A 20,194-nucleotide genomic window follows, 5' to 3' on the forward strand; every position below is an offset into this window, starting at 1 on the left:
AGTTCTCAGTCTGGAGACATTCTGCAAGGAGTTGCTGGTACCAGAAGGATTGTAATTGCCAGCAGCTGCTGTGTTCTGAGATTGGTTTCTGTGCCTCTGGGATAATGGACGCTCAGGGGTGGTGAAGCCATTCCTGAGCATATATTTTGTATATCGGGAAAGGTCGCATGGCCGGGCGAATCAGGAACTGGGCTGGTGCTGCCCCACTCCTGTGCCCCCTGCGGTTTGGAGGTGCCCCAGTCCCACATACCAGAGCCATGTTAGTAGCTGCTCAGTGTCACCGGGGCTCCATCAGGAGAAGGCTGCCAGCTGTACCTTCTTCATCTGGCCCCCCGGTGTTGTTGGCCCGGTTTGGGGTCTGGAGCAATCTCCAGCCGGCGGTGCCCACCGGAGCGGCCCAAATTCTTCACTGCTGGTTATCTTCTACCAAACATTTAAGGAAGAATTAATACAACTTTTCCAGAAAAAGAAGAGGATATCTAAAATTTTCTGGGGCCAGCATTGCCCTGATATAAAAACTAGAAAGAAAAATAGAAAAGAGGGCTGAAGTGATTGTACACCAGTCAGGGTGTTTGCCTTACATGAGGCTGACCTGGGTTCGATCCCCAGTACCCTATTCGGTTCTCTAAGTAAGTACTGAGCTCATAGCCAGCCATAAGCCCTAAGCATCACCAGGTGTGGTCCCACCATGCTCCCCCCAAAAAAACCCAAACCCTACAAAAAAGTCCCCCATACCTGTGGATATCGAGGTTGAGCACCTATTTGTGAGCACCTATTTATACAGAGGCTCGGGCCATTAATTCATGTATAGAAAATGCTTAGTTTTAGAGGAGTGAAATCAAGAGCAAATCTCTACTAAGAAAGTTTCTTTCTCCCCTACCCCCGCTCCTGCAGTGTTAGAAATTCCATTGAAGTGAATCCAACATTCAGTTCTTAAAGGTCTCCTAGCAAATTACCAAACTGAAGATCCTCAGCTTGATAAAGGGCATCTGCTAAATACTTAACAGCTAGCATCACTGGTCAAAGAGTGTTAAAACCCTAAAGATTGGAATAGGGGGTGTCTGCTCTCAGATTTTATTCACCAGTTTACTGAAGGTTGTAGGCATTGCAGTAAGGCAAAAGAAATGAGGGAAGCATGGAGAAACAAAAGAAACAAAGGAAGAGGCAAAGTCCAACCAACTTCCTCTTCCCCCTTCAGCCAGTGACTAGCACGAAGAGTCCTTATTGGTTCTTGTTTATCAAATTAGCTTCACTTCCACATACGCAGCTCACCCGTACATTCTCTCTTCTCTAACCACACAAAATCTAATTTCAGCAAGGCTGTCATAAATCAAAACCGTTTCTTGTTTCCAAAAGAGTTTTCTGGAGCAATAATACCTTTATTTTCTGGTCCCAAGAAAGATATTAACAGATTTTCCTTTGAAACAGTCATTCTGTCTAGTTGTACAAGAATATTGGATTCTTCACACATCTCTACTGTTTTTGATAGGCCCCAGGTAATTTCAAAAGTTTGTCTACACATTTAAGAGACAGTGCAGGGGTTAAGGTGCAGGGGTTAAGGTTAATCTTGCCAGTAGCTGATGTCAGTCTGATGCCCAGTCAGAACTTCACGGTTCCCTAAGCACATTGCCCAGAGGACCTCAAGCACTGTCAGATGTGGCCTGGAGGCCCCTGAACACCCAGGACCAGCCCAGGTAATCCCAGAGGGCCTAGGCAGGACCACACTCCCGAGCCCTCACATTGAACCAACCACCAGCCTGGTTGATTGCACTGGTTGACCTGGCCGCTGCTAGGAGGGGCCATTGAGTTTCTTGAGCACCACTTGGGAAGCCCCTCCATGACCCAAAAGGGAAAAATATTCATTTTCAAATTAAAGCACGCTCTCTCTCTCTCTCTCTCTCTCTCTCTCTCTCTCTCTCTCTCTCTCTCTCTCTCTCTCTCTCTCTCTCTCTTTCTCACACACACACACACACACACACACACACACACATACACACACGAGTTGTCTCAGAGACTTTTATTTTTTTTGCCATGGTGGGCTGGGGGTTAGGTCACAACTGCATGTATTTAAGGACCAGTCCTGGTGCTTGAGGACCATATGCCTTGAGGAGGTCAAAGTGCTGCGCCTCCTGTACTGTCTCCCCCCAGCCCAGCCTCAGATCGCATTGAAGGAAAAAAAGGACACGTGATGCCGCTGTGCCTTCCTAAGTTGGCAGACTTTCCTGAGTCTTCCCAGCAAAGCACACACTGCCTTTGGAGTGAGGACTGCGTGTGAACCTCCCCTACCTGCTCTCTACAGAGATAATTGATATACTGGAATTTTCTATTTAAAGGGTAAGTTAAGTGGCTCTTTGGATATCTCTATATAAAATGCTGAGAATCATTAAAAAAATATTATTCTTTCTCTACTGAATGACCTGGGTAACCTTGGTGAAAATCAATGATCATAAACTGTAAGGGTTTAATTCTGGGCTGTCTATTCTATCCCATTGATTTATGCTAGTACCCCCTGTCATTATTACTGTGACTTTGTAATAAACTTTTAAATGGGAAAGTGTCTTTTAACTTTATTTTTTGAGATTGTTGTGACTATTTTGAGTTCCTTCCTTTTCCATACGGATTTTAGCATTACCTTGTCAATTTTTTAGGAAGTGGTGAATCACACTGGGTGATCACTCACTCTGGTTGTTCAAAGGACCACATGGGGTTCCAGGGATCAAACCGGGTCCACCATGTGCAAGGCAGGTGTAATACCCTCTGTACTATGTCTCTAGCCCAATCTCTCCTCTTCTCTCCCTGCCCTTCTCACTTCTTTGCCTCTCTCTCTCTCTTTCTCAAACCTTGTCAATTTTAGCAAAAGAAGAACAGTCAGAATTTTTTTCAGAGATTGCACCAAAGATGTAGACTAATTTGGGGAATGTTTCCACTTAGACTTTATATAATCTATAACTATCTTCTAATCCATGAACATAAGGTATTTTCTACTTATTTGATTCATCTTAGTTTTATTCAATGTCTTATAACTTCCAGGTACACACCTTGCATTTCTTTTGTAAAACATATTAAGTACTTATACTTGCCGAGAGTATTCCGTCTGCACGAAAGAACCTAGCAAGCTCCCTGTGGCGTATTCGATATGCCAAATACAGTAACAATAACAGGTCTCATTCCCTTGACCCTGAAAAAGCCTCCAGTAATTGGGAAAGACAAGTAAGGGGAGGCTGCTAAAATCTCAAGGCTGGGACGAATGGAGACGTTATTGGTGCCCACTCGAGCAAATTGATGAAGAACAGGATGACAGTGATATAGTGATAGTACTTATGCTAATACTTATTTTCATACCATTGTGAAATTTGTTTCATTTATAAGATTGTTCACTGCTTCAGTATAGAAATACAATATCTCCCACAGTCAGACTAAATTTGTTAACTAGTAACATCTTTGTGAGTTCCTGATAATTTTCTGTGTCAAAGATGTGTTACTTTTGAGTGGAAATAGTTTTAATGCTTTCGTACCTTACCTAACTGCCTCATTATCAATTTACAATCAAGTGGGGAATATAAGTATTAAGAGGGATCATATTTGTCTTATTTTCTTCCTAGAGTTAAATATTTCAGATTTGAACAATTAAATATGTTATAAGCTGTAGATTTTGGACAGATTTTTATTGGGGACCTCACCGATCCATGCTGGGAGGATTGGAGCCACTATTAGTTAAGCTCCATGCTTAGCCATGCTCTGCCAGCCTGACAGTTTGGTGTTAGGCTCTGGCAACACTTGGGAGCCACCAGTCCTATACTGAGTAGTGCCTCTGGGGAGATGGGGTAGGGGTGAGGGAATGACTGCTTTGAAATCAATCCAGGGCTCCACAGGTTGGGCTACTCAGGTGCTTTTTCTGCATCTGTTGATCTGATCAGGTGGTGCTCAGGGGCTATACCTGGCTCTGTGCTCAGGACCCCTGGCTGAGGGGATCCATATTTGATGCAAGTGACTAGATCTGGGATTGGCAGGATCTGAACCAAATGCCTTACCCCTTGTTTTATCTCTTCAGCCCTTTAATCAGTATTCTGTTTAGAATTTTTGCACTCATCCCTATAAGAGATATAAGGTTGTTTTTCCTATGTCTGGTTTTTGTATGAGTTACTGTAGTCTGGATTTTTTTTGCAAGTGTTTATGAAAGATTGGTCTTAATTCTTCTTTAAAATGTTTGGTAGAATTTAGCAGTGACATCTGGAACTGAGTTTTTCTCTGTGGGAAGTCTTGGTTACTAATTCAATCTATTTCTTATAGTTGTAATAAGCTTTTTTCTTTCTTCTTAAGTCAATTTTAGGGCTGCAGCGAAGTGCAGCGGGTAGGGCATTTTCCTTGCACGTGGCCGACCTGGGTTCAATTCCTCCGCCCCTCTCGGGAGAGCCTGGCAAGCTACTGAGAGTTTCTCGCCTGCATGGCAGAGCCTGGCAAGCTACCTGTGGCATATTTGATATGCCAAAAACAGTAACAAGTCTCACAATAGAGATGTTACTGGTGCCCACTCGACAAATCGATGAAAAATGGGATGACAGTGACAGTGTCTTAAGTCAATTTTAATAGTCTTTCCGTAAGTTTGTCCTAAAACCTAGTTACTTTTGTGGGATTTTCCTATAGGACTGCACCCAGTTATGCTTGGGGGATAGTGTGGTATTAAATGTGGGTCAATCACATGTGAGACATGTCCCTTAACCCTTCTACTATCTCTCCATCCCCATAATACCTAATTTTATTAACCCAAAGTGTCCCTCATTTTTCTCGGAAGTCTAAAGTTTTTTGTCACTTTAGCTGATGCTTTTAAGGAAACTTTGGGTTTGCTGGTTTGCTCCCTTATTTTTCTATTCCCTATCCTATATAATTTTGCTTAATCATTATTTCCTTTGTGTGGTTTATCATAGGTTTAGTTTGCTCTATTTCTAGTTTCTTATAATAAAAGATTAGGTTATTGGTTTAAATTATTTATTTGCCACTATAATTTTTCATGTATTTTAAAAATTTCACTCTATAAATTTTAGTATGTCGTTCCCATTTTTACTCATCTTAAAGTATGTGCTAATATTCTTTATGATTTATTCTTTAATTAGTTTGTTGGGCTACAGCGACAGCACGGCGTGTAGGGTGCTTGCCTTGCACACGGGCTGACCCGGGTTCTATATTCTTCTGTTCCTCTTGGAGAGCTCGGCAAGCTACCTAGAGTATCCCGCCTGCACAGCAGAGCCTAGCAAGCTACTTGTGGCATATTCGATATGCCAAAAAACAGTAACAACAAGTCTCACAATGGAGACTTTACTGGTACCCGCTTGAGTAAATCGATGAACAGCAGGATGACAGTGACAGTGACAGTAAATTAGTGTGTTATTTAGGAGTATGTTTTTCAATTTGCACCCATTTGTGAATTTAAAGAACTTTCTGGTATTTCTGATTTCATTTGTGTAGTCATCATACAAGGACATATTTCATATGATTTCAGTTATTTTAAAATTAATGAGACTTGTTTCCTGGCCTAACAGTATGCTCTATGCTAGAGAATATTTAATTGCACACTTGAGAAGGAAGTGCACCCCATTGTTTGTGGTTGAGCTATTCCATAATGCCCTAGGTCTACTTGGTCTATTGTGTTTTCAGTCTTCTGATTGATATATTCTATAGTATGCTATTACTGCAAGTAGTTATGCTGATGTTTGCAAATACTATTGCTGAATTATTTCTATGTCCATTTCTACATTTCTGTTCTTTTAATTTGGAACTCTGTCTTAAGATGCACATACGTTTTTGTTAATAGTATCTTAGTGCAGACACTTTCACTATTAAGTTAATATTTTATTATCTAGTAATAATGATTTTTGATCTTAATGTTTATTCTGATATTTTTACAACCACCCCAATTTTTTGATATCTATTTGTATGTTATATCCATTTCCATTCTTTTTCTTTCAACCCATTTGTATCTTTGAATCTAAAATATTTTGCCTTGTAGACAGAATAGTTATATCATACTTTTTAATCCACTAGAGAAGCCTATTTGCCTTTAGATTGAATTATATATTCCATTTAGATTCAATGTAGGTACTGATGAACTTAAATTTATATCTTATATTTTTCAATTTATTTTTTATATGCCTAAAATGTATCCATCCCTATATGTCTCCATTACTATACTATATCTTTTAGCATTAGGTAAGTGCTACTATATGAGTTTTCATTTAATTTCTTTAAATAGTTTATCTATTTTCTTAAGAAGCTGTCTTGGGAGCTAAATTAAAATTAGCATCTGAACTTCCAACAGTCTAACAAAGTCCAAATACCGACCTAGGGTTTTTTTTTTTCTTTTTGGGTCACACCCGGCAATGCACAGGGGTTACTCATGGCTCAATCACTCAGGAATTACTCCTGGTGTTGCTTGGGGGACCATATGGGATGCTGGGAATTGAACCCGGGTTGGCCACGTGCAAGGCAAACGCCCTACCCGCTGTGCTATCACTCCAGCTCCCAAATACCAACCTAGTTTTAATAGTATGTCAAAAGTTTTTCTTTATTTACTTTACCTTCAATGTTTTTACTTTTCTTTTGTGCTGCTATTGTCATGCAAATAAAATCTTTGTATGTGTCTCTCATTCCAGATAGCTCTCCTGGCCCCTCCCTCACACTTCTTTTCTTGTCCTGCAATGACCTGCTTCACTCACTGCATTCTGGTGCTCACACATTTGGTTCCAGCGCTGCAGGAGACACACATTCTGCTAGGAGTGACACACTTGGTTGTGGTGCACCGAGGCTCCCAATGGTAGTGTCACTGGTATTTCAAACAATGCATGCAGGCAATGTCCAGGATCAAATTTGTGGCCTCATAAGTGCAGGACAGATGCTCTACTACTGGTCCCTCTCGAGACACAAGATTTCCAGTTACTGCTTTATGTCGTTGTCATTTAAATAAGAGAAAAAGTGTACCAGTTAACATTGCACTTAGACTATTTTAAAAATGTATTTAAGGAGTAACTTTGATTGGTGTTTTTGTTTATGTGGATCAGATTTACTACCTTGAGTCCACTCATGTCAGCCTAAAGACTCCTTTTGTTTACCTGTTTTGGGGAGTTTTTGAGCCTCTGAGCAGTGCTCAGGAGCCATGGATGACTCTGTATTCTGGAATGACCCCTGGTGGTGCTTAAGGATCCCACACATGGTGCTAGGGATTGAAGCAGGGAAGCAGGAAGTGGGCTAATGCCTCAACTTCTGTACTATCCCTCTAGCCCCCAAAGACTCTTCTTAGTGTTATCTATCACTGTCATCCCTGTTGCTCATCCATTTTCTCGAGCGGGCACCAGTAACGTCTCCATTGTGAGACTTGTTACTGTTTTTGGCATATCGAATACGCCAAGGGTAGCTTGCCAGGCTCTGCCGTGCGGGCAGGACACTCTCGGTAGCTTGCCAGGCTCTCCAAGAGGGGCAGAGGAATTGAACCCGGGTCTGCTGTGGGCAAGGCAAATGCCCTACCCGCTGTGCTATCGCTCCAGCCCAGTGTTATCTATAGGACATACTTAATAACAATTGTTTTTCTTGCCACTTATTTATTTGAAATTGCTTAATTTAGATAATCATTTCTCCCCACCACCACCTTTTTTTTCTTATCCTCAATCTCAATCATCTCAATTGATCTTTTTTTTAAATTAGTGAATCACCATGAGTTACAGTTACAAACTTATGAACTTTCATGTTTGCATTTTGTTTACATCCCTCCACCAGTGCCCAGTCCCCTCCATCAAAGTTCCCATTATCCCCCCCACCCTTCCACCCCATCCCACCTCTGTGGCAGGGCATTCCATTTTGTTCTCTCTCTCCTTTTGGGTGTTGTGGTTTGCAATAGAGGCACTGCGTGGTTATCGTGTTTGGTTTATATTCTATTTTCAGCGTGCATCTCTCATCCCGTGTGGGTCCTCAAACCACACTTTACCTGGTGTTCCCTTCTCTATACAAGCTGCCCCTTCCTCCAGCATGCGGGGCCAGCTTCCAAGCCTTGGAGCCAAACTCCTGGTACTTATCTCTACTATTCTTGGGTGTTAGTCTCCTATTCCGTTATTTTATATTCCACAGATGAGTGCAATCTTTCTATGTCTGTCTCTCTCTGACTCATTTCACTTAGCATGATACTTTCCACGTTGATCCACTTATATGCAAAGATCATGACTTCATCTTTTCTAACAGCAGCATAGTATTCCATTGTGTAGATGGTGATCCCTAGTCTGATCAAATTTATATGAAACTCTCTGATGAAATTTAAACTTTCTAGTATTGTACTTTCAACTCCAGAACTACAGTTGTACTTAGTTCTTTTAAAAAATATATAATGTTCACTTCCTTATCTTCTCTATTTGATAAGCTATAATCATAAAATTTTCCCTTAGTAGACACTTTTATCAGTTCCATTTAAAATAGACAAATTCTTTGTCTAATGGGTACAATTTCTGGACTTTTTCAGGAAATGCTTCTGATTACAAATTTTTCCCCATGAATTATTTTGCTTTCTCTATATGCTTCGTAATTTCTTATTAGAAAAATTATATGTGCCAATTCTGTAAATCAGATAATCTCATTTCTCTTTGTTGTTACTATTTTAGTGACTTTCTTGAACTGACTCTAAAGTCTATATTCTTTGCCATGTGTGGGCACTGAAGTCTTTTCTCAGTCATATACTAGACACAGATTTCTTTAAATAACAGGAACCAGAGTCTGTCAATCTTTTCTAAAGAACTCTGTGTGTGTGTGTGTGTGTGTGTGAGAGAGAGAGAGAGAAAGAGAGAGAGAGAGAGAGAGACAGACACAGAGAGAGGTGTGGGTTAACACCTTTATTGCAAACCACAACACCTAATCAGAGAGAGAGAACAAAAGGGAATTCCCTGCCATAGTGGCAGGGTTGGGTGGGGGGAGACGGGACTGGGGAGGGGGGGGGGAGGGATGTTGGGTTTACTGGTGGTGGAGAACGGGCACTGGTGAAGGGATGGGTTATCGAACTTTGTATGGGGGAAACATGAGCACAAAGATGTATGGATCTGTAACTGTACCCTCACGATGACTCTCTAATTAAAAATAAACTAATAAAAAAAAAAGAAAAAAAAGAGAGAGGTGTGGGGGGCATGTTTTCTACACTTCAGCACTTTTTTTTTCTTTTTGAGTCACACCCGGAGATGCACAGGGGTCACTCCTGGCTCTGCACTCAGGAATTATCCCTGGCGGTGCTCAGGGGACCATATGGAATGCTGGGAATCGAACCTGGGTCGGCCATGTGCAAGGCAAACGCCCTACCAGCCGTGCTATTACTCAGCCCCTCAGCATTTTTTTTATAGCACAGAGATGAAAACTCAGGGTCTTGAAAGATTTTTATTGGGCACGTGCACAACTCAGGGCACGCACGCCAGCTAAACATTCACACGACTGTCTAGAATCCCAGAAACATATTGTTGTATTGAAAAGCTCTACATGGTATAAATTATTTCCCTAGAATTTTCTTTAAAAAAATTTTTTTGGCTTATCTTACTGGTTTTCATTGCCTCAACTAATTTCAATTGTTAGCATCGCCTCAGAGAACTGTAATGGTAAACAATCTATATTTTAATTCTATTTGCGATTGTATATTTTGGTATTTTTTTAGCTTTGTTTTATCAGGGAATAGGCTACATTCACTGGGTAAGCTCTGAGGAAGATCAGATAAAGACAAGTCTTGCAAATGTGGTTTTCTAGAGAAGTGGTCAGTCAGATAAAGGCAAGCTACTGAGAGTATCCCACCCGCACAGCAGAGCCTGGCAAGCTACCTGTATTCGATATGCCAAAAACAGTAACAACAAGTCTCACAATGGAGATGCTACTGGTGCTTGCTCGACAAATCGATGAACAATGGGATGACAGTGCTATTAAAAAATGGAACTCTGAATGAGTTCTAATAAGGTTCTTTCTAGTCTCCAGTGCCTACTAGAATCAGTGAACTGCTAATATTTGCCATAACTATGGGGGGTTTGGTTTAACGCTACCATGAAACTGGGGATACAGATGAGGATAGAGCAAACTGAATTAACATAACACTTGCTCTTCCCGAAAACATTTTAATTGAGGGGCCAGAGTGATAGTACAGTGGGCAGGGTGCTTGCCTTGCATGCAGTTGACCTTGATTTAATCCCTACGACCATATATGGTCCCTGGAGCCCTACTAGGAGTGATCCCTGAGCACAGAACCAGGAGTAAGCCCTGAGCATCACTGGAGATGGGCCAAAAAAAGAAATGAAACAAAATGTAATGCATCCTCAAATTGTTGTATACCTCAAATTTCTATAATTATGAAAAAGTTGATTTTGACAAATTTTATCAGAATTCTGTGATTTGGGTTTTATTGGAGATCAGGTGGTCCTCACTCTGCCACTTCCAGTGCTATCGTAGCCTTTTTCATTCCTCCAAACTCCTACTCTCACAATTATATTTTGAGATGGATAAATTTGGAAGTAGGAGGTACAGTAGTGTAGAGCAAGAAGATAGAAAATTAATAAGTACTACCTAATGTCTTTTTGAAATATATATGTAATGAACCCTTCCACATTGCCTTTAAAAACTAGTTGAAAATTAGTAATTTTTAAAGAATTTTTTACATAAGAATTTAAATCGAATATAGAAAGCATAAAAGACATATATATTTTAAACCTCTAAAAGAGTTTAAATCTCTAAAACAGTTTAATGGTCACTGTGTTTAGGTATAGATTTTTATCTAGATGGTTCTTATGGTTCTAAGATTGAATGCTTGCTGCGTGGCTCTTTAAAAACCATGATAAAGATCCTTTCCCACTCAATCTATTGCTTCCAGGGGAGGAAACAGAACTAGAACCTACATTTGCCTCTGATTGTAACATAGAATCATTTTCTTCTGCTACAGAAAACAAACAGAATAAAAAAACTAAACAGGAATGGGATATGAAATAGTTTTGTTAATCTGCTCCAAAATACCAACTAAAGTGAAACTTCATGATGGCCTCTTCTTTTGGTTCTGTTTAATTTTTAAACTTCTCAAAGTCATTTAGAAGCCATTGTTGTTTGTAGAAAAAAATAACATAGTTAATTTTTAGAAAGTATTCTCTATATAATCTATACATGAATCAGTTAAATGACTCTGAAAACAAGAACAATAATAGAAACTTAAATCTCTTAAGGAAATAATAAGGATGCTGAACAAGGATGGAAAACCTGATCTTCAAAACAAAAATAAATGAAGGAGGTTTAATTAACTGAATACTAAAAATATCTGTAATGATTTTTTAGTAACTTAGTAGCAGAGAACTAAGGCATGCTAAGAGTGAAGTGGCTTTATTGGGTCAATAATGAAAAACAAAAACAAAAGCTTAGTGGGGAAAAAGAACTGTTTTCTTTATTGGGAGGGTGGGGCTTAGGCCACACCCAGCAGTGCACAGTTATCACTCCTGGTGGGCTCAGGGGACCATATACAATGTCAGAGATTGGACCTGGGTCAGCCAAGGCAAATTCTGAAGAGATCGGGCGCATTCAGGGTGGTATGGCTGTAACCAAGGCAAACTCTATCCTCTCAAACCATTTTCTGTGTCAGGATTGACAGGCCTGACACAGTCTTGTGCTTACCTTTGAAATGTTCTACTTTATATTTTCCATCAGCTCTAATGAATATGTCATATTCAATCTAGTCCAACCCAGAAAATAGAACACAGAGAAGGTAGAGAAGGTCACTATGTCCAAGAAAGGTCTGACGGTCAGCATTCCCCTGCCCACACCTGCTCAAGTGGAGGTGAACACAACACTGATACAGTTATACAACATAAGTCATCTGCATGAACTGTCACTGTCATCCGTTGTTCATCGATTTGCTCGAGCGGGCACCAGTAATGTCTCCATTCTGAGACTTGTTGTTACTGTTTTTGGCATATTGAATACGACACGGGTATCTTGCCAGATTCTGCTCTGCTGTGCGGGCAAGATACTCTTGGTAGCTTGCTGGGCTCTCCAAGAGGGGCGGAGGAATCAAATCCGGGTTGGCCACGTGCAAGACAAACGCCCTACCACTGTGCTATCGCTCCAGCCCCCAGTTAAAATATTCTGAATAAATTATGGGAAAATATTGCTTACATAAAAGTTATTTATTTATTTTTTGGGGGTCGGGGAGTCATACCTGGCGATGCACAGGGGTTACTCCTGGCTCTGCACTCAGGAGTTACTCCTGGTGGTACTCATGGGACCATATGGGATGCTGGGAATTGAACCCGGGTTGGCCACGTGCAAGGCAAACACCCTATCCACTGGGCTATCACTCCGGACCCCATGAAAATCATTTAAAACCAGAGATATGATCTGATTTTATTTCTTGATTTATAGACATAATGGTCGTCGAGTATCTTCAGTGTTAAACCAGATGCCTCGTGTGTATATCTTATTCTGTGGTTCTGTGAACAATTCCATTCCCCCTGTTTGTGTAGATGAAGAAAATGGAAGCACAAAGATCAAGAATTCTCTAAGTGGGGTTGAGGACTCAAAGCTTAGTGGAGGACATTGTTAGAGATATAATGATCTCTGTGTGAATCTGAGCTCTACTACTTAATCTGGGCTGAAGCGCTAGCACAGTGGGTAGGGCGTTTGCCTTGCACGAGGCAGACCAAAGTTCGATTCCTCCATCCCTCTCGGAGAGCCCGGCAAGCGAGTGAGAGTATCCCGCCCTCGCAGCAGAGCCTGGCAAGATACCTGTGTCGTATTTGATATGCCAAAAAAGCAGTAACAATAAGTCTCACAATGGAGATGTTACTGGTGCCCGGTCGAGCAAATCGATGAACAATGGGATGACAGTGCTACAGTGCTACCACTTAATCACTGTGCACCCTTGCACAAGTTACTTGGCATGTGTAGCTCTTATATTTATATGTGGCTGATGCTAGTCCATCACCTGCAGAGCTGAGTTAAGACTAAACAGGGAAGTACAGGAGGTTCTCACCAAGGCCTGATGACCGATAAATATTCAGTAAACACTATGTCATGAGTCTGATATAAAGGAAAACATTAGGCTTTTAACATTCCTATTCCGGACTGAATGTTTTATTCCACTGAGATGTTGGGGGAATTAACGATATGCAAAGTTAGGGCTTCTGTAATTGATGTAGGCTGAGGCCCTAGAATCCCCTGGGACCACTTCCTCAGCAGACCTGAAAGATTTTGGTGCTTTCCTCCTTCCCCACCCCCACCAGTCCCAGCTTTAACAGCTGCTGCCCCACAGAAGTTCCCTGGGTGTGAATATACAGACGTGTAGGGGTGCCTCAGCTGTGGGGTCCACCTCTACCGAGCAGACTTGATTACGTTCAGGCCGTGGGGCCTGTGGGCAGAACACATTGCTGAGGCCACATCGCAAAGCCTCTGAAAGTCGCTTCATTTTGGTCATCGACGAGAAAGAGGTAACAGGCTTCCTTTTGTCCCAGCCTTTGGCATCTTCCCTGGGAGTTGTCAGGGCTGGTGGCTGCAGACAACAATGACAGAATAGAGAGTGCCAAGGACAGAGTCCCGTGCCAATCCACAGACCCTGCACTTGAGCTGGGCCAGCAAGTAAGGGCCTCTCAGAGCTGCCCCCTGCCCCCAACCTTGTGCCAACCGCTGACACAGCTCTGTGGAACTGCAAATCCCGGACATTCTCGTGTCCTTCAGTTTCCATTGCCAGGAGATTTTGTGCTAACAGTGCCCACACTGTGAGAGTACAGCACGACTTGGGGTCAGGGGTCGCTCTTTTTCCAACTCTCTGCAGCCCTGTTATGTGGAGTTCAGGCCACTGTCTGCATTAATGCCGGACAGGTGACCAGCCCTCAGCCACTGCAACCCTTGCCCCGCTCACCTAATCCTCTTTCGGGGCAGCACGCCGATGCCTTCTGGTGCAGCTTGTTTATTCCCTGTGCTGTGTGTAGACTGTCCTGGGATGAGACTTAAAGGCACTTTGGGGTCGTGAGTGTTGTCAGTCCTAAGGCTTCAACACATCCAAGTCCCACAGGATGTCAGGCTAGAAAAACCAACTGTTTCCCTCGAATTGTCTCCACTTTCTGTCAGCTACACATGAGAACTAGTGTCACTTTACAAATATGTCCAATTTTTATGCATCATGCAAAAGTCCATGATGCTGAAAGTGACCCCTAAGACATCCCTTAACATATCCAAAGCTTTTCTAGGTGGACATGTTAAGGTGATGTACAAATGGAAAGGTAAGTGCAATTTGAAGGTCTCTCTTTTTCAGGATAGGAACATTATCCTGTTCTGACTCTGTGGTATTTGAATTAAAAATGTCCCCATCTCTGGACTGAGTTGGGCTCTTGGCAACTAGCTTCTAGAGCACCTGGAATTTCCCTAGGGATAGAAGCTTTTTTTAAAAAATATTTTTTAATTGAATCACAGCGAGATACACAATTACAAAGTTGTTCATAATTAGGTTTCAGTCATATAATGTTCCAACACCTGTCCCTTCATCAGTGTATTTTTTCCCACCACCAATGTCCCCACTTTCCCTCCTGCTCCCACTCACCTCTGTGGTAGTGTCTGTCTGTCTTTCTCTCCTTTGGGGCATTATGGTTTATAATACAGATACTGAAAGCTTATCATGTATTTCCCTTTACCTACTTTCAAAACTCAGTTCTTGTCCAGAGTGACCTTCATCTATTACTGTCCTACTGTTCTCCTTCAGGGGTAGAAGCCTTTGGTTATGCCAGTGAGGTCTCCAGGTGAGCCCTTACATAGCTTCAGGACTGGGCTGGGGACCAGAAAGAATGACCCTATGACAAGAGCTGAAGCTCAGGATCATCCTGACTGACCTTGGGAGAGAAACTCTAAACTGAACTCATTTGCCCTACCACTGATTTCATCAATCCTGCCAATACCATGTCACCCCTATAAACCTCTGCATGACGAGGCATGGCCCAGCTGCCATAAGACAGTAGTGTGGACACATTCAGGTGAAAGGAGAGAGACACATATGGATTCCACATGAAAGAGACAAAAAAACTTTGCAGTCCCTTTCAGATTAGACCCTGTGAGTTTCCTCACTGGCTGGGGCCTAACCTATTTCCTTAGTAGTAATGAGACCATAACAACACACCGAGCACACTTTGAGTTCTGTGGGCCCTTCTAGACTTTGTAAAACCTGAAAGGGTCATGGGAAACTTCAGGCTTAACAGTTCACTGGTCGGAGGTGCAGGGGGCCTGCAGACACGCAAGGGACTGAGCAAGGACAGCTCAGACCTGTGGGGTGCTTAGTGCCAGCAGCACCAGGCGGGCTTGCACGTCACTGTGAGCCGGGAAATTGGAACTGGCATTCAGAAGGCATGGTGCCCAGCACAGCGGGTAGGGCGCTTGCCCTGCAGGCAGCCAACCCGGGTTCAATTCCCAGAACCACCTAGGGTCTCCTTACCCCCAGTAGGAGTGATCCCAAGTGCAGAGCCAGGTGTAAACTCTGAGCACCATGGGGTGTGGTCCCGAAACAGAGTACAAAATACACAGCGCCTTACCTGCTACCTCTGAGAGCTCAGAATAACTCGCATAAAAATATTTATCGGACATTTAAATAAGTGCCTAAGCTTTTTTTTTTCCCCTTTTTTTTTTTTTTTTTTTTGCTTTTTGGGTCACACCCGGCAATGCACAGGGGTTACTCCTGGCTTATGCACTCAGGAATTACTCCCGGCGGTGCTCGGGGACCATATGGGATGCTGGGATTCCAACCTGGGTTGGCTGCATGCAAGGAAAATGCCCTACTCGCTGTGCTATTGCTCCAGCCCCAAAGTGCCTAAGCTTTAAGTTCAGAATTTGAACAAATCTCCTACAGAAGCTGAAAATGACTTAAAACTCTTAACTTATAAAGTTTCTTCAAGCACCTGTCGTTTCTGAATAGTTTCTAGAAGAGTCCCAAGTAAGTCTGTCACTTAAAGTAACTCTGAGTTCAAAACAATGCTAAAAGCTTTGCCTGGACGGTCCCATTTGAGGCCAATAAGAAGGAGCCAGGGGCCGGATGCCTGAAATGTAAGAACTAAAACATGAGGCACCATCTAGTAGAAATATTTCCAGGTCTCTCTGCCTTGGCTGAGCCAGGCAGACCACAGCAGAAGCCCAGTGCATGGTGCTGTCAGGGCACTGTCTGCCTCAGAGCTTCATTTCCCCCCATTACTAACCATCAGTCTCTCTCTCCCCACATACCCCATAATGTAAAAAAAAAAGATTTATTTCTGCCACTAATGAGTGCTTCATCTGAGAGCACAAAAATGACACAGCAAAGTCCAATGGAACAAAATTAAGATAGGCATTGAAACTAGAATAATATGAAAATCAAAATTCTACCATCTGATATGCAAGGGAGCTTCTAGAGATGGGTTTGGCTGGGACTTCAGAAGAATATCAGCAGGACAGACCCAGAGGAGCTCTGACTGAAAGTGCTCACCCCCTAAAGCAAGACAGCTGTGGACATGCTACATTTGGGCCCTTAAAGTTTCATGTTCTTTCATCAGCTTGTGAAAATTCAAGAGAAATCCATGTGTCCACTGGTACAGCTGCCAAGAACATTTTCTGGCATTGCTGCAGGAAAGAGGGCGTCTCCCCAAGCCCCTTCTCTCTTTCTCTCTTTCTCTCTCTCTCTCCCAGCGTTGTGTCTTCCTGTGTAACTTAAAAATGAATGATGTGGAACCTGCATTTGACACAAATTTCTCCTTTCCCTTTCCCCCAAGGTAGAAATTAGCCTCTGTGAAAGCCAAACAAGGCCTTGAATTTTTTAACTTTCAGAATGTGAACCAACTGTCTCACAATCAGAATCATCTCATCAATCGGATCTCTCACTAAAAAGGCTCCCCCAAATAGCAGCAATTTACTGAAATCCATTTGCAAAACAAGTTCATGTGTGAAGGGAAGCATTTAGTGTGACAATAGTTATTTTGAACAGAACTTTTGTTCCTATTTCAAAATAAGAATAATTAATACAAAAGAAGCAAATCACTCATACTTTATGATGCCCTGTATTCTACTTTGAAAATATATTTAAATGCTTTAAAAACAATGTCATGTTATGAAAAAAAGCTTCCAGGAGAATTTGGCAGTAAAAGAACATTCAATATCTTATCACAAAAAACTCCCTAATACACAAACCCATGTGTTTTCCTTGAATTTGAAATATAACTATTATGTATCCAACTTCTGGGTATTTGATTTAAAAAAAATTTTCAGTATGTTTACTGAATACTTGAGGATCTACATCAAGTTCTCACAGAAAGTGTTACCCAAGTTTCTGTCACCTCAAAATTACCTACCAGAACAATGGGCAAAGATCTGGTAGGAAGATGCATTCTAAGTATTGGTTTTAAGACAGAATTCTGAGACAGAGTCCCAAATATCTGCTACCTAGCTGTTTCAGCACTGATGTATCCTCAGTCTAACATCCAGGGACCTGGTTTCTTCTTTAAGCTTCCCAAGGTAGGAAACAAGGAAAGAGAAGACCTGGAGAAGATCAGAGAAGACCTTAGTGGTCTTTCATGCCACTGCCCAAATATTCACTCAAGGGAACTACATCCCCCCAAATCTAAGGACTGTTAATATTTAAGATTTCTGCTAGAGCTTATAGAAAACCTGATTCCCATATATGGTCAGTCATATGTTTCAGAACTACAAACTCAAACTGGATGAAAAAATAATTTTACCCAAATTTCCACCCAAGTCCCATCCCTGGCACCAGATGTCCCTAAACCCCAGGATTTGGGGGTGAGCCCTGGTGGCCTTCTGGGCCCAAGCAACACCGAGTTACTGGCTGAGACAGAAGCTGGGCCACTACTGTCAGAACAGAGCCCTGGACCCATGATTGATGCTTAGGGAACAGCTCCCACACCAAAATAAAAGGATCCTCAGGGCCTTCCAAATCAAGCTCACCTACTTCTCCCATTTGCCTACATGTAAATGATTTGAGATGCCAGCAGTGACTTCAAGGCATGACTGGGGTAGAAAATAGAATGGAGGGGTCAAGAGGCAGAGGGAGATCACAGAGCTGAGAGAATAATCAGGAAAGGTGAAGAGATTAAGGGTATGGTTGGAGTGAGAGACCATGGTCCTGCGTTCTGCAAGTCAGCAGTCAGGAAATGCCGGGTCTGTTTCCTAGAGAGAAAATGCCCCAGTGTTTGTCTTCTCTTGCCACACTGAACCAAGATCATCCCGCAAAGATTTTACTCTCGTCTTCTTCATAACCCTGCTCCCTCAAATTTGTAGTAGCTTCCAAATATTAGTGGGGAGTTCAGTTTAGAACATACCTTTCTTCCGTCCCATCAGAATTCTGGGCATAGAGACTTTGGCTGCCAGTGGGAAATACACACTAAAGACGGGTTGAGCCCGGCCTGACAGACAGACAGGGCTGTTTCAGAGCTGGAGATTGATGAGATCAATTTTGAAGCTTTCCTGCTGTCATTTTCTAGGTTACAGATGTCAGCAATTTGTGTGTGTGTGTGTGTGTGTGTGTGTGCGTGCCTCTCAGCCTCATATTTCAAAGTGCATCCATTCCACAGTTACCAGGCATCACTTTATATAACCCACAGAAAATGAGTTACTTTATGACAAAGTAGCATTTTAGAATACGTGGTCCACTACAGGTCTTATTCAATTCAGTTAACAGGACAGAGAAGAAAAACTTGAGAAGACAGGGGCTGGAGTCATAGTACAGTGGATAGGGTATTTACCTTGCAGGTGGCAAACCTGGGTTTAATCCCCAGTACCCTAGAGAGTCTTTTAGCCCTGCCAGGAGTGATCCCTGGGCACAGAGCTAGGAGTAATCCTTCAGCACCACTGTGGATGCCCCCCCCCAAACAAAACAAAAGAAACAAAAACTTAAAAGACAGTTCTACTTAAACCTAATTCATTCTTTTTTTTTCTTTTTTGCTTTTTGGGTCACACCTGGCAATGCATAGGGGTTATTCCTGGCTCCTGGTGGTGCTCAGGGGACCATATGGGATGCTGGGAATTGAACCTGGGTTGGCCGCATGCAAGGCAAACACCCTACCCACTGTGCTATTGCTCCAGCCCCAAACTTAATTCATTCTTGAATAAACAGTAATCCTATTTCAAATTTTAGTTATCAAATGCATCATTAAGCACTAAAATAACAAGCATTAAAATGACTGGTTTGTCAACTTCTATTAAAGGTATCAATAAGCACATGACATACTGTACCAAACTAGACATCTGGACAGAGGCATCATAAGATCCATGTGGAAAAGGTGGCCAAAGCTCCAGCACAGAGTCCCAGCACTCTCCCTGGCATCGGGCACAGGAAACTTTGTCAGACAAAGGGCTGTCTCAGTGGACAGCTGACAAGATGGAATGAAATGATCATTTTCTAATTATCCTCCAAATCAATTTCCACTTAGCCCCACGCCCCTGTTTTTTAAAGATTCAATTAAGCAGTTCATCTGCTGAGTAGGATCTGAACTGGGGTTTTAATCAAAGTCATCTCTTAAGCCTTCCTCTCCCTGGTTCACTGCTCTCACTGGAAATACTGCTGAGAACAGTCAGAGAGGAGCAAATGCCTCTGGCCTCACTCACCTGCCATGTCGATGGCAAAAGGCCGGTCAGCTCTCCAGCCCGTGTACCAGCCAACAACTTTGCCATTTTCCACCAATGGACGTTCATAGCGGCGCCCACCAACCAGGCCCACTGGCCAGACGGACACCTTGCGGGTAGTTCGCATCTATAAATAAGAAGGGGATAGAGATGTTGGTTGAGTTTCTTCAGAGAACAAAACCTGGAAAGGAGGAAAGGAATATGAGCCACAGGGATGAAGTGGGAGGGCTGGAGTGGGGATTTCAGTGAACTGAGAGTTTCCAAATTGAACCCTTCTGCTGACATGGGTGAGAGCAAGCACATTGTGCTTGAGCTATGGGTGCCTTCAGGTTACAGCTACCTTCAGCAGGGGTGCAGGGTGGGGCCAGGGAGAGAGAGAGTATACAGAGGGTAAGATGCTTTGCCTAGCTTTCCCCCAAGAGATTCCCCAAACAACACCAGGAGTGATCCCTGAATGCAGAGCCAGGAATAACCCCCACCAGATGTGGCCCAATATCAAAAGCATCACTGTAGCATTGTCATCCCCTTGTTCATAGATTTGCTCGAGCGGGCACCACTAACATCTCCATTGTGA

At 42.6% G+C, this 20,194-nt stretch overlaps 1 protein-coding gene across 2 annotated transcripts in view; it reads right to left on the reverse strand.

Annotated features, from left to right (window-relative positions):
- The window catches only part of B3GAT2 (beta-1,3-glucuronyltransferase 2), a 79,886-nt gene that overhangs the window by 4,928 nt on the left and 54,764 nt on the right, over positions 1-20,194 (reverse strand). The window contains exons 2-3 of one of the 2 annotated variants that reach the window (XM_055134712.1): positions 19,603-19,747; positions 13,320-13,522 (exon numbers count right to left, since the gene is read on the reverse strand). In XM_055134712.1, coding sequence (XP_054990687.1) covers positions 13,368-13,522; positions 19,603-19,747 — 300 coding nt within the window. In that variant the 3' untranslated portion in view covers positions 13,320-13,367. Of the gene's footprint in view, positions 1-13,319; positions 13,523-19,602; positions 19,748-20,194 lie in introns of those variants that run through there. The other variant, XM_004605890.2, reaches the window with a different exon arrangement.

Source organism: Sorex araneus, chromosome 4 (assembly GCF_027595985.1).
Source record: "Sorex araneus isolate mSorAra2 chromosome 4, mSorAra2.pri, whole genome shotgun sequence".
Lineage (NCBI taxonomy): Eukaryota > Metazoa > Chordata > Mammalia > Eulipotyphla > Soricidae > Sorex > Sorex araneus.